The sequence below is a fragment of the Alligator sinensis genome, unplaced genomic scaffold (assembly GCF_000455745.1).
Source record: "Alligator sinensis unplaced genomic scaffold, ASM45574v1 scaffold63_1, whole genome shotgun sequence".
NCBI lineage: Eukaryota > Metazoa > Chordata > Crocodylia > Alligatoridae > Alligator > Alligator sinensis.
The window spans coordinates 581,457-599,514 of NW_005842811.1; the positions used below are offsets into that span (position 1 = coordinate 581,457).

Below are 18,058 nucleotides of genomic sequence, written 5' to 3' on the forward strand. Positions count from 1 at the left end.
AGTCCCGGCCGCACGTGGCGGGGCCGAGCCGGGCGCTTCTCCCCGTGCCCTGGCCAGAAGGACCCGGGCTGGAGACCCCGGGATCCGCGGGGCAAGTCGAGCGCACGTGGGACGTGGATGCGAGTCGGGCACCGCGCTGCCAGCGCTTCGTCCACGCCCGGCCCCAGCGCCGCCGGCCCCACATGGGGAAGCGAAGAAAGAAAATTTGCCTCGGGAGAGAAAGACGCTAACCCTGGCTCTTCGTATCCCCTCCTTTCAGCAACACAACGTTTCTAGACCGAAACAGCTAGGTCCGGGTTATTTTGGCACCTCAGAAGTGGCAGTGATGCCTTTAAAAACGGCCAGAAGGTTTTTGAGGACGAGATGAAAAACCACAAAAAACCCAAATGAAACCACACGCCACAGGGCCAGATGAATGTGATGTCCCTGTTTTGGATGTCGAGATCTATACTATGGTGACGAGTTTAAAACACTCACTTTTCTGTACCAAACAGGAGTTTCTACTAGTAAGCTAGAAAAGGAAGAGATATTGCGCACGGTGCTCAGGTATCGCCCGCAATCCTCTTCTTACTTGGGAAGGAGGAAAACAATTCTTACAACTAGTCTTTATTTCCCGACAGTCAGTGTAAGGAGGAAAAACCCCACGCCAGATATTTATATATGGATTACCAACTTAACTACATACGTGCGCATCTCAAGCACCCTTTGAATATGAACGTACATTTATCAGTTTGGCCTCATCCACACCAAAAAAAAGAGTCTGCCAGCAAAACAACAGTTAAGCTTGTGGAGAAGACAAACTTGTTTTTACACAGGCTGAATATTTATGGGATTTCACTCTCCTGTAAGCTGTCCCTCGTTACCTGAGATGTAAACCTTCTGGCTAGGGACTATTCATTTCTACTACCCTGATGACTTCAAAACCTCTCCTCTCAATCTTCATATACAAATTTCCCCTCTTTTCATAATAGCCTTTTTAATAAAACCCTTAACAGTGCTCATCACCAGGCTCTAGTTCAGGGATGGGCAATTATTCCAGCTGGTGGGCCTCTTCATGAGCTGTGGAGGGCTGCACACAGAAATCTTTCAGAAGATATAATTTTAACAAATTATACTTAAAAAGTGAATCAAACACCTACTATAACATATTTTAATTTTACTTCAAAAAACAATTTATGTTTTTTTGAATAGTGTATAAAGAGGCAATTGCATAATAGTGCAAAATAAAATCTTACTCATATATTGTGGCAGGCGTGTACATGTGTGGGGGGCTGCCTGCATGCCAGCTCCCAGAAGCCGACTGGGGTGGGAGCAAGGAGGGCCGGGGGCACAGGCAGCATTCCAGCCCCCACCCCACATCTGGCCCACAGCGGTCCCCACAGCGCTTTGCACGGAGTTGAGCCCTGTCCACTCCTGCACTCCCACATGCACCTGCCCTGTGCCTGGGGATGGCACTGCCCCAGCCAGCACACACATCTCCCCCGTGGAGCTGCTCCTGCTGCTGCCCAGGTACTGTTCAGCTCCCCACACCTCCACTGGCAGCTCCTACTCCTGCCTCTGCTGCACCACTCCAGCTGCCCACAGGTGGCTGCTCATTTTGCCAGGTGGATAGAGAGGGTGGGAGTCCTGTGCACTGAAGCAGGAGCTGCCAAGCAGCAGCTTCCCCCACACCTGGCTGGGCATGGGGTGTCTCACACGCATCCCATGACTGTCACTGCCCCACACTTCTCCACACAGGAGAAGGAGCCACGCGGTGGGGGGAGCCAAGCAGTACGTGGGTAGCAGCAGCAGGAAGCTGTACGCACTGGCCAGGGCGGTGCCTTCGGTGGGTGCGGGCAAGAGTGCAGCGCAAGCTGCCCCTGGCGGGAGTGGGCAGGGCTCAGCCCCACACAGTGTGCGGGGGGCAGCCACAGGCCAGATACAAATCAATTGGTGGGCCAGATTGAACCCACAGGCCATACTTTGCCCACCCCTGCTCTAGTTCCTGACTGGGACATACAAATCATATACAAATATTTAAATGACTGGTATTATTTATGTTTTTATGTTGAGAGGAGGGAAGACTAGTAAGGGATTTAGGTGCCATTGTGCTAGGTCAGAGGTAAATGCATTCAGCCCCATGGGTCAGATGACAGGCACAGGGACAGTCCCTGGGCTAGACTGCACCAGAGCAGCCTCGCACGCCACATGCAGCACGCAGGACTGGTTCAGGGCCCCATAGGCCATGCCAAAGGCCATATCTTTGACACCCCTGCGCTAGGCAACATTCAAATCCAATAAGAGAAAAATCCAGAAGAGCTTGCAGCCTTAGTAAACAAGAGCTGGAATAAAATGTTGTACTCAATTTAACCATGAAGACAAGACAACAACTGAGCAATATGCCAAAGATGACACAAGAAACTTGTGCTAACACCAGTAATTGAACCTAGATCTCTCAAGACCCAGTTTTAGCACTTGAGATTAAAGTCCACCCCTTTTCTGAAAACCAAAAATTGTTAGGTACTGAAGAGAAATATTTTCCCACATACAGATGTGCCTCCTGAATACAAACATCCATCCTCTTTTGAAAGGCCCCAAGAGAGGAAAGGGGAAAAACTTACTGTGGAGTACAGGCAAGTACCAGAGGCATGGGGTCTCTAGAGCCATGGCCTGACCCACTGTGTCAGCTCTGAGGTCCCACAGTAGCTCTGGAACCACATGGTGGAGGGGCAGGAGATCCAAAAGAGGGAAATGGAGCAGTGGCAGCATTAAAAGTCGCCATGGATCCTAAAACTATAAATATTAATGCTACCACCATTCCGACCCCTTTCCCAACCGCAAAAAAAATTCCTGATCTACAGGGAGCCCTTTTCCTTAAGTATAATGCATACCCCAATTTTTCTCAGCTGGTTCTGGGAGGAAAGGTGCAGTTACGTGAGAAAATGTGATATAGTCTAGGTAGACTGTCACAAACTACTCAAGGTACAGTATAATAAATTAGGAAATCCGAGTAGATTTCCCCAGATAAGCAGTGAACATAAGTATGCACGCAACCACCAATATCCAGTCCAAACAGATTCATTTGAAATAAGGAAAAAAAGTATAAACTGTCATATTTATCAGATCTGAGATGCTTAATGAAGGAAAGTCAAAGAAATACAGAGATTTTACACAATTATCTTCTGCATCCCTTATTCCCCCTCACTCCACCCAGCATTGAATCTGTAAATTTAAAATCTCAAAATGATCTATTACTACAGAGATTTAAAAGTAGACATCTAGGTATTTCATCCTTCAGCCAGCTTATGAAAAATTAATCTTATAGATCCAAAACTCCTAATTATATGCTGTTGATCTTGTTCAAGAATTATGATCAACTTACCTGAAGCTGAAGGGTATGACGAAGAATGGTTTCTTCTAAAGCATGAATCCACTTCTCTCTCTCATCAGCATCTCGAGCTGCAAAAGTATTCAAGATATACTTGAAAAATTTATCTTATAGATCCAAAACTCCTTCTAATTATATGCTGTTGATCTTGTTCAAGAATTATGATCAACTTACCTGAAGCTGAAGGGTATGACGAAGAATGGTTTCTTCTAAAGCATGAATCCACTTCTCTCTCTCATCAGCATCTCGAGCTGCAAAAGTATTCAAGATATACTCCATTTAGGACAATGTCTAGTTCAAGGCTTATAAAAACAGAAAAGAAAAAAAGAACAAAACACACATTTGATGTCCTCAACGTATTATCTAAGATAGTTATCTCAGAAGAATTTCACAGCAAGCTTCAAACCCCATGCTTTTCCGGCTTACATAACTATTGAAACAATAGGCACTGCACCTACTGTTGGATAGATGCCGACATGGTTACTAGACACTTGATGGGTTTCAATGGAAGCTGCTTTTCAGCAAGCACTTCAGATCTGAACCTGACATCAGGTCATAAGTATCTTCAGTTCTTACACTAATTTTGATTGAAAATTTCCAATATAGTAACAAGTTCACCATTCCAATTATTTTAAAACATCTTTTCCGACAGTCCTCCCAAAAACCAAATAGGGCTCAACGTTAAAGCTCCAACCTGGCAACAGATCCACATGGACAGAACTTCTGACCTACAGAGTTGCCCTGAAATCACTGGGACTCTGGTTATGTGCAAGAGTCTTCCCAGGGAAGACTGCCAGGTGCAGGATCAGGACTGCACTCTTTTCCAAATACTCCTTATTTAAACGGTAAAAAGAAGAGAAAGGTCATATACAGGATAAAAGGATCAGTTAGCAGAACCTGAACCAAAAAGGAGGGGAAAAATACTTTGCTGCTTCATCATATAAACCTATATTAGGAAGTTGTTTTTCAGCACTTCTTCAGGCATTGCCGACATCAAATTGCATCAGTTTGACCTGAGCTAGTTTTTCAGTAGGTAAACTTAGTCGCCTGTGCTTTTCAAATCAGGACACTATAATTGTGAGAGAGTATTACTTTAAAAGATTCTGATAAATACAGTGAAAAACCAATTATTTTGCTCTCCTGCTTTGTAAGTACCCGAGGAATAAGTTGCCATTTATTAGATTTATACGAGAATAATAGTTGTGGACATCACTCACTAAATGGAATTACTTAAATATGAAATATTCTAACAATCTTCATGTACCAATAGGTCCATTCACACAGTGCCCTGCCCCTACCTAGCGATTTAGTCCTGTGAGGGACACAGTGCTACATATGTTTTTATTGAGAGGTAAGAAGTAGGATTAATGGCAAGTGAGAAGAGTTAAGCAAGGGTGGTATGCGATACACAAGGATATGGAAGCCTTTAAGGATTGGGGGGGGCAAGAGTTCAGAAATATTGAACTGCTGCTTCTCCCTTTTCTATGCCTAGTCTCCAGTAATTCGCATCTCTCTGGTACTGACTGACCTCTACTGTGCTACCCTCAAAAAGTTTCTTGTGTGAGATGACAGCGGGGCAGCAGCCTCCGGTTGGAAGAAAGGGTCAGGGTAAGCACAGAAGGAAAGCAAGGCAAGGCAAGAGCAGATTTTATGACGGCAACTAATTTCAATTGTTTTCAGTTAATGAATGGGAAACTGCAAAAAAACCCACAATCCTTTAAAAAAAAAAAAAAACATAAAAACGAATCCTCCATCCGCACAGTGCTGTAGTCTCACTGTTCCATTCTTACCCCACGCTCTCATTGTTTTCACCCTTTTGAACTCTGAATTAACGTGCCAAAGATGGCTGGCCTCAGCTTCGTTTCCTTCCTGCCCTCCACAGCCATACCCAAATGGAAAAGATTTATTCATCCTACCTCACATTCTCCACAAAGTGTATTTCTATTTCTTTCTCAAATAGAATTTTACTGAACATCAGCGGTTTATAGAGGTGGCAGCTGGAGGCAGAAACCAGATGCTGGGCGATTTGGTCTACAAATGGAAAGGTCTAAGGTCCTCAGACACATCAGCACCAAGACTCGCCCGGGATGCTATTAAGACAGTATCTACAGTCATTAGCTAATCAACACAGCCATAGAGAAAGTCAGGAAATGGCATAGTAGTAAAAAACATCTAGACTTTTTTTAGACAGTTTGCCAATTTAACTCTGAATCAGATCATTGCTTTACCCTGCAACTTTCATTTTTCCCCACAGAGCAATTAATTTGAACTTCAGCCAAAACAAAATATTTTCAGTTTTTTCACACAACTTTGAGCCCTTGGCTACTGCGGAAGTATTAATGACATTTTCTATTTTGGAAATGTGTATCCCTCCTAACAATGTAACCAGCCTACACAAACAAAGGAAACTAATGGTACACAAAGTACACTAATGGACAAAGTACTTGGAAAAAAGCATCTTTTTGTTACAGTAATTGGGTGCTACTTGTAATAGCAGCAGTACAGGAGTGATTTAAAATTTTAAAAGGCTAGAGTGTGTTGCTGTCTGTACAATGCTTTGAAAGCTCATTAAAGCAACCTTTCTTCTACAGAGGTAGAGATAGTTAGCCATGTTAATCTGAAGTTAGGCAAAAGGCAGAGTATGGTACCTCTCTGCCCTACCTTCTGTTTAATTTAGAGTATGCTTGCTAGCAGTCCCTTATACTCTTTGAAACAGGAACAAGGGGCTATACAAAAATACTAGGCTATCAACAACTGTTAGGTATAAAAACTCCTGCCTCACAGCCATTGAAAAGTTCAAGCACATGCTTCTAGTTTTAGCTTACTATTGAAATTCCCAGATGATTTAGACACACTATTTACAATAATTACACAGTTTAATAAGCAGCTTACCAAAAATGGACTCTGACAACTTTGACATACTGTTTCAGTGCAGGCATCTTAATAGAAGAGGACAGCCTAGAAAAGGTTGCAATGCCATTTGCACTGGCACGCCAGCGCTCACTTGTATTTAAACTAGATGCAATACAAGAATGATGATAAACTAGATCTCTATAACAGCTTTCTTTACATATTCAAACCACTTTGCAGAAGGCAGCAGAATGAGCTTGATACCCCAATCAAATAATTTCCACCACTAGCAAGGACGACTTCTGAAAGTTCTCAGAACTATTACAAGATTGTATGACAGGAGCATAAGAAGATCCAGAGCAGTTTGCCTATCAAAACACGGAAGGCAAATGCTGACAAGTTATTTCCCTTATCAAACAAAAAACTAAAGGGAGAGGAATTCAGCAGGATTACACAAGAATAGGAATATAAATATTGACACGTTTGTTGAGTAGGAGCTGCTTTGAGAGTCCTATAGTTCAACTTGTAATTTATTGCTCATTTGCCAATTGTTTTAGTGAATTGGGTCAGCTGACCAGCACCATCAGTGATCAGAATTGGAAAGAAAGAAAATAAAAAAGAAGAGGGGATTAAGGGGGGTGGGATGCAAGGAAAAAGGGTAGAAGTAAAGAAAGCACACCTCTCTAGCATAACACCCACTGATGGAAAGTTTTTCCTTCAATGCCCCTTTCACACATATGTATATGTATCCCCTTGAAAATGTATCCCACCTTTGAAAATTAAATCCTACTTGCTGGTGGAAAAAAGACAAGAAGTTCATCTAGTTTACTCTTCTTAAACAAGACCCTAGTGAACTGTCACCATTAGCGATGCATGTTATGACAACATGCTAGGCAAGAAAGACTGAACAGCAGAATTACCCAATACTTTAAAGCATCAAGCGTGGGGAATTTCTCAAAGCTTTAAATTGTAGTATCAAATATATATAAGAAAAAGTGACCAAGTAGTATAGTCAGACCCCTTCTCACCTTGAAAAAGGGATCATGTGCGTCTTTTGGACAGCTGAATACATAAAGCTAACAGAAGCTCATAACGCATTTTCTCCCCAAGTGTTGTTACCCACAAACATTTTTAACTGGTATACCACTGGATCATCTTTCTGGTGCAATCTTCCTTGTATCCTCCATACCATTAACAAAGCTGTTACTCTGCCACAATCAAGGTAATGTAAGGTTTATTAACAGTCTAGGAAATCTTATCGCGGATGAAGCCACAGATCTGTAAAACTCCATGACACTAAGATCACAGAGCAAGAGAGGCAACCCCCCCACAACACACGCAACCACAAAGGACAGCAAAGTCTTTAAATAAATAACCAATGCAGTCCAAAACATAAGTTTTCCTAACATATGTCCTGCCTTCCCCATGCAGCATCTATCCCTGCTTCTATCTGCCCTGCCCCTCACCGTGCACCAAGAGTTCAGACAGAAGAGAAGAGAAGAAAATTAGAATTTCTCCTCGTATACCAGGAAAAACAGTTAGTGTCTCTGGAGCCCTTCACAAAGGGCTAGGATACAGCATGGACACAGCAAGACAAGCACCAGCAACTAGTTGCTGATCAAGATTGCTCAGTTTCATATGAACTGTAGCTGCAATTCAATCAAAAAAAAAAAAAAGTCAAACTTATTGATGTTAATACAGATTAGGTCTCTACCACTAAATTTTGCAATAGCTGCCATCACATGGCATTTTTTCATTGATTAGCACTACTTATGTTCTGCAGCCTTATGAACAAACCCCTGTGTCAGCTGAGAAATCTACATACATATTTTCTAGCCAACAGTGACTGATAGACGAGCACCTCTTCCTCTGTACCATCCTCTACGAAAGACCAGGAGATAACTCAACAACTCAATTCTCCACAGAACACACACAAAGAAAGTTGATATCAAATCAAATCCAAATGGCTTCCTCCGAGACTGGATGCAAACAAAAGCTTCCTGATGGTAAAAGCAATTTAGGATGGAACAGCTGCCAAAAGATCACTGAAGCACAATCAATAGAGACATTCAAAAAGGGATTAACTAATACACTCAGAACAATTTATGTGAAAAAGTACATTAGATACAAAAAGCAGACAACAATTTATGGCCAATCATTCTGCTAGGTTTGATACATTATTCACATTCCATTTTTAAGAGGGAAATTGTCAAAGATGTCAAAACTTTAATCTTGACATTTAGTCAAATGAGTTTGTACTGCACACTGCAGCACAAAATTCAGTCAGCATTGATGTGTGTCAGGTAAGTATTTCAAGACTGCAGATAGGAACATGGGACTCAGGAACCCAGAAGGTACCTTCCAGTCCTATTTCATGGCATACACCAACATAAATAGATCAAATGCCATCTTAAAATTAATTAAGCTATTTTCCCCCTAGTACTCCTACTTGAAAAGCTGTTCCAGAACTTCAGTTATCTAAAAGGTTAAAGGAAGTCTTTTATTTTATAGCCCAAGAGCATTAATGATCAATATGTACACTTAACGCAAGATAACTTTGTCCTTTAGCTTATATTTTTGCTGGTTTCCAGGGTTTGCCACACCCCTCCTCAGTGCCTTTATAAAAAGGCAACAGTAGACCCTCTAAGCCTTCATTCTGCTAGGCTAGCCAAGCTCTTTTAAATCTGCTCTTGTTAGATACATTCTCCATTTCTCTGATCGTCTAAGAGTCCTTCTCTGCACCTAGTCTTGTTTGCATTACTATTTCTTAACATTACTATTACACAATGTTGGTCATTTGTGACCTCCATTAATGCTGACCTCGTGAAGGAACATCTTGAGAAGCTGGATACCTTCGAGTCAGCCAGCCCTGACACCCCTCACCCCAGGGTACTCAAGGAGCGGGCGAGCATCATAGCCCAGCCTCTAGCACGGATCTTTGAAAACTCTTGGCGCTCTGGTGTAGTGCCCGAAGACTGGAAGAAGGCCAATGTGGTGCCTATCTTCAAGAAAGGGAGGAAAGTGGATCCGGCTAACTATAGGCCCATTAGCCTGACTTCTATCCTGGGGAAGATCTTAGAAAAGTTTATTAAAGAGGCCATCCTTAATGGACTGGCCGACGTCAACATCTTAAGGGATAGCCAGCACGGGTTTGTTGCAGGTAGGTCTTGCTTGACCAATCTCATTTCCTTCTACGACCAGGTGACCTATCACCTGGACAAGGGAGAAGAGATTGATGTCATATATCTTGACTTCAAAAAAGCCTTCGATCTGGTGTCCCATGATCACCTCTTGGTGAAACTGGCCAATTGTCACCTTGGGTCCTCCACGATCCACTGGCTAGAAAATTGGCTCCGTGGTCAGACCCAGAGGGTAGTAATTGATGGAAGTCACTCATCGTGGTGCCCTGTGACCAGTGGGGTCCCCCAAGGCTCTGTCCTTGGACCCATACTGTTCAACAGCTTCATTAATGATGTGGACACTGGAGTCAGAAGCGGACTGGCCAAGTTCGCCGATGACACCAAACTTGGGGGCAAAGCATCCACACCAGAAGACAGGCGGGGGATCCAGGCTGACCTGAACAGGCTCAGCAAGTGGGCGGATGAGAATCTGATGGTGTTCAACGCTGATAAATACAAGGTTCTCCACCTTGGGAAGAAAAACCCGCAGCATCCTTATAGGCTCGGCAGTGCTACGTTGGCTAGCACTATGGAAGAAAGAGACTTGGGGGTCATCACTGACCACAAGATGAACATGAGCCTGCAGTGCGATGCGGCGGCTAGTAAAGCGACCAAAACGCTGGCTTGCATCCATAGATGCTTCTCAAGCAAATCCCGGGACTTCATTCTCCCCTTGTACTCAGCCTTGGTGAGGCCGCAGCTGGAGTACTGCGTCCAGTTTTGGGCTCCACAACTCAAAAAGGATGTGGAGAAGCTTGAGAGAGTCCAGAGAAGAGCCACGCGCATGATCAGCGGTCAGGGAAGCAGACCCTACGATGACAGGCTGAGAGCCCTGGGGCTCTTTAGCCTGGAAAAGCGCAGGCTCAGGGGTGATCTGATGGCCACCTACAAGTTTATCAGGGGGGACCACCAGTATCTGGGGGAACGTTTGTTCACCAGAGCGCCCCTAGGGATGACGACTAGGTCGAACGGTCATAAAGTACTGCAAGACCGTTTCAGGCTGGACATAAGGAAGAATTTCTTTACTGTCCAAGCCCCCAAGGTCTGGAACAGCCTGCCACCGGAGGTGGTTCAAGCACCTACATTGAACACCTTCAAGAGCAAACTGAATGCTTATCTTGCTGGGATCCTATGACCCCAGCTGACTTCCTGTCCTTTGGGCAGGGGGCTGGACTCGATGATCTTCCGAGGTCCCTTCCAGCCCTAATGTCTATGAAATCTATTTTTCCAAGTGAGGTCTCAACAGTAGTTTGTACAAGGGTATTAATACTTTGTTATGTTATGAAATACCTTATCCAACCTGTCCTAGGATTCAATTTCACAGATGCATCACATACTCATCCTGTGATGCACTAATACACACTCAAATCTCTCCTCTCTTCTGCTCTTCCAATGTTGAGCTCCCAGATTACAGCAGAAATTCTTGTCATTAGTCAAGTTCATGATCATGCATTTTTATGGTGAAATTTCATCCCATTTTATTACTGTAGTCTTCAGGGATATCCAATTCTTCCTGAAACACTATTCCAATCTGCTTCTGTTTTGACAATATCTAACTTAATGTCAACATGTTATTCATTAGCATACCTGTTATCTTAATTTATGAATTTGGCATAAGTAATTTTAAATACAGCTGATCCCAAAGCTAATCTTTGAACTCTACAAGTAATCCAAGCATCATAAAAATAAAACGAGTGAACAATGTCTAGTTCTTCCAGACATGGAAAAAAAAGATTCCTACTGAGCTATCTGTAGCAAACAGCATAATTGGAAAGGTCAAAAAAAGAAAGTCACAAGCATCATCAGTACATCATCATGAAAATAAACATCATTTGAAGTGTTAGTTCAGGTACTTATGAACTGTTTCATAAATCTTTTAGACTAACTTGAAAAGGAAACTAAGTATGTCCTAAGAATCCAATACAGCGTGTAGATACAATATAGGCATGATCAGTCTGATAGGTTTTCAGGCATATTAGCCACACAGGAATTTGAAGAAAAAAAAAAAAAAGATCAGTCAGACTTAGTTCAGAAATTAGCATGTGCTTACCTCATTAAACATCCACAGATATTAACTTTAATTTCACCATGGTAAGATTTGCTATTGAATATCTATACATGAAGCCTACTAAACCCACATTAAACCAATCTCCAAATTTCTAATCACTGCAGTAAAGTGAGAGATTCAGTCATAATACTTTAAATAAATCAAAGTATTTTAACTCCCCCAGCAGTGGAACTAATATTTACAGAACAGAATAAGATGTGTTTCAATATGCTCAGGCTTTTCAGCATGCCTCATTTGTGTCTACAGAACATCTATGAAAAGATGCACGTTAAATCTATTGTGACATCTTGCACGTGTCAGACACACAGCCACGGGGCACTCAAGTCAGTCACAATCCTATTTGCAACTCTAGAGGAGCACATACACAAAATATCCACTGTAAAGCAATTGCAAATTTAATCATAACATAACAAGATTTTTTAAGACATACCACTTACAAGTTCAAGTACACTAAGATCTCAATAAATAACCCAATATATTACACCTAAATTTAGGAGCTGTCTTTTTTATATGTATATAAAAATCAATTTGAAATTCACCCTCTGCCATTTCCTTTTCTCCCTAGGATGGACAAGGAAGAAACAAGGATTCTAACAGGGAAAAGGATGGAAACTACAACGAAAAAGAAAAAGTCCTCATTAAAAACCATGACTCATCTGTTAGACAGGAAGGAGCGACTGTTCCACACGCACAAATTCAGGCAGTTAGCAGGCAATGCAGATATAAGAGTTGTCAAATACAAAGAGAAATACAAAAGCGTGGCTTTTCCCCTACCCAGTTAAGGAGCTAGATAAGAGATGCAGAGGGATAGCAAGAAAGAACAAGATATTTTATCCAGCAATGAAATGCCCTCAGCCTGTATCCATTTCCAGAACACCACAGAGCAGATCTCATTTTTAGATTCACCCTAGAACTCAAGCATTACCGCTTATTTTGTCAAGAGATGGCATGCAGCTATTCAATGAATACATGGAATATAGAAATTCAGCATATTTTTCCCATCACAGGATTGCTGGTACCCAAACGTCAGATAGATCAGTCCAACATCTCTCCCAGATTATACAACATTTCCAGTTAGCATTTCTAGATCACACATGATGGCACTTGGGGAAATGTTATACAAACATGCCATATCAAAAAATCAGCACCTCTGTGATCATTAAAAAGTAAAAAAATGAGTTCTTTAAGAAGCGTCTTATAAATACCATATTGCCCCTTAGAGTGAAATAGGGTGCCTCTACACATCTCCCTATGGCAATGTAGCAACACACTATGTCACTGTATGGCGCACTATAGCAACACAGCGATCATACGAGTCTACACAGGATTACCAGATGGTGCACTCCCACAGCGGTGAGATCTACCCATGTGCCGTGTGCACAGCGCAGTAACTGCCCATACTGCGCAGTGCTATAGTACTTCCAAAAGGAAGTACTAAAGCACGGCGACATGTAAGTGTGCCCATACAAGTTTCATTTTAATCCTTTGTGACCTACTTACTAACTGACTTTTCTATCTGCAAGTAATGCTGTCTCCTCAACTCAGGAAAGAAGCCTATTACACCCACAGAGTCAACTGAAGCAATTATGCATCCTTTGTTCAGGCATAACTCCCACTGATCTTTCTGCAAGTTTCTGCAGTCTGGTCTCAAACAAGTGCTGCGTGTTTATAAACAAATCTCCTTCCACTGCCGGGGATACAATTCTGCCTGCATTTAAGTTGGGGGCAAAAGTCCCACTGATCTCACAACTGAAAATATGTTATTCTCCAAGGTAGAAAAAAGCTGTGTTTCATGGTGACGGCATCCCAGATGGATGATTAAAGGGGGAGAAAAGCTTTTTAAAACCAAAAGAACTGTGGCACAAAAAGTTAACTGAAGTAACTATGACAGCCGTACAATAAAATAATTCCACTGCCTAAAACTTTTTAGTCCATTCTTTCCTAGCCTGTTATCAGGCTGAAGGTAAAAAAAAAAAACAAAAACTCAGTCCCCTAAACATTAAAACCTGTTATATGACCAGTATGCTCCCTTATGCCCCAGCATAGTCTATCTGCTTGCCGTTAAAGTCGGTAAGGAGGAACAGGAGACGCAAAGCTCCTGAAAATGAGGTGCAGAAGCTGGGCTCTTGCATGCAAAGCAGAGGCTCACAGGCTGTACACATATTAGGGTTCAGAAGCTGATGAACAGATGTGAAACACTGACAGAAAAAGGACAGAAATCAAGTAGTATTGGCAGCTTGACCCATGAAAACCTCCTACCTACACTCAAAAACAATACTAGTTTGGTATTCTCAGTCATTCTCCTTCATTATACTGGTCTTGGTGTCATGCCCAAAACACCCTTTTACTCTAAAAAAGGTACTTGGTGCCTTATTGAAGTGTGGATCAAATTAGCACGGTAAATAAAAAGTTTCACTTGCTCATTTAAGACACTAGAATAACTTCCATAAGGATTAACAGCTAGCTTTCTTGAGCATTTTCTCTTCGTTTTTTGGAGGGGGGTTAATTTTTATTTGGGGGGATTTGGAGGGGGGTTGTTTGATTGTTTTCCTTTGTTTTGTCACAATGGACTCAAGGAGATTATTTAAAAGCAGGCCAAGAATTGTACCGATCCCTCAGCAGGCCAGGGCAGGGGATAAATGGCCATAATTGTGGTGGAGCTCCATGTCATAGGGGTTTTACCGCATACAGAAGAACAAGCCTGCCTGTATGCATCTCAACAGGCCATCCAATATTCTTCTATGCAGAATATATTCTGAAAAGGTTGCCCATGCCAAGTCGCAATGCTTGTTTGTCTATGTTCAAACTGTATACTGCCTCAAAACCGCTCAGCCCAATCTCTAAAACAAGACTTTCAGACATTCAAATGACCACGCAAGTATTTCTACAGATGCTCACATTCCTCCCACCCGTGTTATTACGTTCAGTAACAGAGACAAACAAGTAGGAGCCCTACAAATATTCTTGTTTCCTTTCCATATGCTTTTGCTGCCGTTCCACTACTAAGTCCACACTGGTAGGCCTAGACACTGCCTTTTGAGCAGATCTTCACATCAGGTCATAGCCCTGTGTAAAAGCACATGTGAACATATGAGAATGCCAGCACCATCTCTGCCAAATGACAAATGCTGCGTGCTATCCTGAACGACCATATGGTCATCACATGATGCTTCTCAAAGCTTTTATACCACACACTGTTTTTTTAATACTTTTTTAAATACACATTTGCTTTGATTTTCTGTAATGCTTTTTTAAATATACATTATTCACCATGCCCCAAAGGCACCACAGGTGCAATATATCACAGGAGCATTGGTAATGTTGCTCCAGTTTATAGGGAGCTGCATGCATGTGTGGTTCACAGCGAGGCACTGGTATCACAGGACCTGATCAACTGCTTTTCTAAGCATGTTCTAAGTTACAGTTGGCGACATTGCACCACTTATGCCCAGGAGCTCTAAATTGGAGCAGGGGTTTTGGGTGTTCCCCCTATACAAAACTCAATTCCTGTTCAAACTCAGCTCCCACGTTCTGTAAACTAGCATACTGTACTGTTTCTTCCAGGGAAGTAACCTTAATTGCCTTTCACCACAAATCAACAAAGCGACTGCAAGAGTGGCAGAGAAAACCAGAGTTTAAAAGCTAAATAAATCCTCTAACACTTTATACTGCTAAATTTGATTTCATTTCTCATACCCCACTCCACAAGATGATCTAGATCAGGGTGAGCAAAACAGCGGATCCAGCCTGGGGCGGCAGGTCACAGCTCTGTCCCAGCTCCGGACCACACTGTCACCCGGTGCAGCAGGGCACTGGTGCTGCTGGGGCCAGTTTCCATGGGAACCCTGGCCCCATGCTGTTACAGCGCAGGGGAGAGCTAGTGCAGCGATGCAAGCAGGGGCTGCTGGGAAATGGAGGCAGACATTGCCCACCCCTGATCTAGAATTTCCTATGGACCAGAGAGCAGTTGTCTTTCACTTTGGCAATATCCCTGCAGCTTAGGGTCATCCACACATTTCATGAGGACACCTATAGTTCCAATAACAAGGCTGCTCATTAAACAGGATAGGTCTCAACACTGATCCCTAAGGAACACCACTAGTAACCACCCTCTTGTCAGCTAACTCCCCTTTCAACAAAATAGTCTTCCACTTTAAGCCACCTCCTTATCCACATCATGACCACTGATCCCTTTCCTTTCCTGCTTGGCTGATAACTTCCCACAAGGCAGCGCAGCAAACATTTTGCTTTATTTATTTATTTATTTTTTTATATTCCTGTTGTCATTGCAATGTAGTAGTCCACCAATATCTTCATTTACATCTTCAAGTTGATCTATTTAAACATCATTCCGAGCCCACACTCTCCTGCAGGCAGTGCAAGCTAAGCCATGGTAATTCAGAAGCCGAATCAGTTTTGGCTCCTCTTTGAGCTTTTTCCAGCTTGTTACTTATTCTGAGTAGTGAAGACCTGAACTGGCCATGATACTCCACTAAAGGACTCACTTAAAATGGCAGCAACGCTGCCTTAAGTCTAGGGAACATAGTTGCTCTCTTGGATACCACCACATCAGTATTGGGAGCTCATATTCATTATCCAAGTTGATCCCTTTCTTTGGGAGCACTAATTTCCAAAGATACAATCCTTCCTCTATAAAATGAAGCTTCTATGAAGCTATTGTATAAGATGAAACTATATTTTTGTCTAAAAACAGGATGCTGTATAAAAAGGCATGTTTTCTCCAATAAGCCCAGTTTACCACAATTTTACTGCAAATTTTATTGAAGATGTTATGACTTCTTCAAAGTCAGTGACAGTCACTAAGATCCATCCACTCTCCTTTAAGAATGTATAGTTAAGCCACATACCAAACGTTTTGCTTTGGAAACTCAGTTTAATAATGGAATATTCTTCAGAATAGTACATCTGTTGTTCTAAATGCTACGTCTATCAGTAGATTCTTTGCATTAGTAAGTGACAGGGCAGATTTTCCAGGAAGGCAAGTAGTTATTCACTAATACTAGATGTGCACCGATAAATATGTTCTTGGCCAATACCAATAGTTGATGATTAACCAATCATATTAGTGTCGATCCGATAACTGATATTTAGTAATAGTGCAAGGCATTGTATACTACTGACATAAATAAACGTTTTTGTTTGTTTGCGTTGCATTTCACACACACCCACCCATCTCCTGCCTGCTCGGTCCTCAATGAGGAAGGCAGCGACCGCCTTACCCCCACGCACGTTGCCCTCTTGCCCACAGCTCCTACCTGCAGCCCCACTCCTCGTGCAGCCCGTGCTGCCATCCTGGGTGGGTGGGGTGCACCCTCATGCGGACAGCAGCACCAGACGCATTTGGAAGCTCAGAGCACACTGCTGTTTCAGCGCTGGGGGTCTCCGTGCACCCAGGCTCCTGCGGCCACCAGGGAGAAGCTGCTTTTGCAAAGGTGCCCAGCAGAGCAGAATGGCTCTTGTGCAGCGCCCAATATCTCCGTGGCACCCCAGCACTCGGGCCCCTGCTGCATGAGCGGCGTTGCAAAGGCAGTGGCAGCAGCAGCAGGAGGAGCTGGTAATGGTCCTTTTCTTGCTGAGTGCAGCGCCCTGTGACCACTCCCCAGCGCTGCTTGTCTTAGCACTCCAGCAGGAGAATCAGGACATGTAAGGATAGACAGATGCAGCCAGTAATTCAAAGTACGTAGACTGAATTCCTTGTTGCTCTTAAATCTCAAGAATGAATTCAGTCTTGAGATTTAAGAGCAACTAATCCTAAATCTGTCCAGGCAACTAGACTAGACGACCTTTAGGTCCCTATGATTCCCTTTCCCTCCCTACCCACTGCCCCACACCCATACTTAGTTATACCAGCTGCAGAATGAGTTCAAAATGTCAAGTTTAGATTGAGCGAGAAGGGGAGAACAATTTAAAAGTAAACGGAACATTTTCTCCAGAGTCGACTAGTAAAGTACTAACCTCCTAGAAACACAGAGATGGAAAAGCTAGCTCAGAGAGGGAAAAAATAAGTCAGAAAGCCTTACAATAAACAACACTAATCTCTTTGAAGAGCCTTACTGCTGAACAGTAGTCCTACTTACTGTGTTTAGCTATGGGAAGTTGAATGTTTTATTTTAATTAAGCTATGATATCCTGCTCCTCAAACTGCTGAATTAGTAATGTCGGCTGTTGGTACTTGTGGTAGGCCAGGGCCTTTTGGAACACTTAACTGGACCAAAAAAGGCAGTGCAAACAAGCGTCTACTAATAAAGGAGCCTAAACTTATTTTCAGATGTTTCCTTAAGCAGTACCTATATCTGGATCATCAGTTTACTAGATCTCATCACTTCTCCAGGAAGAACAGAACCTTCGACAATGTGGGAAAAAACGAAATATACAGACTCAACATATGCAAGTAGTAAATTAAAACGCGTGTTAGAAGATATCTGTTCTAATGAAACTTACGAAAGTTGCTAAAATAAAAATCTTCTTTCTAAGGAAACTGGAATAAATAAGCATGTCTAGTGAAGATGCCTTACCCAAAAAGAGTTCATTTGATTTAATTTTTTTCAGTTCTCAAAGTGACCAAGTAGACCT

General features: G+C 42.6%; 1 protein-coding gene across 5 annotated transcripts in view; it reads right to left on the reverse strand.

The window, feature by feature from the left end:
* Positions 1–18,058, reverse strand: part of OSBPL9 (oxysterol binding protein like 9) — a 99,284-nt gene that overhangs the window by 42,458 nt on the left and 38,768 nt on the right. For 4 of the 5 annotated variants that reach the window (XM_025191355.1, XM_006035184.3, XM_025191354.1 and 1 more), the window contains exon 4: positions 3,542–3,618. In XM_025191355.1, the coding sequence (XP_025047140.1) occupies positions 3,542–3,618 (77 nt within the window). Of the gene's footprint in view, positions 1–3,361; positions 3,440–3,541; positions 3,619–18,058 lie in introns of those variants that run through there. The other variant, XM_025191357.1, reaches the window with a different exon arrangement.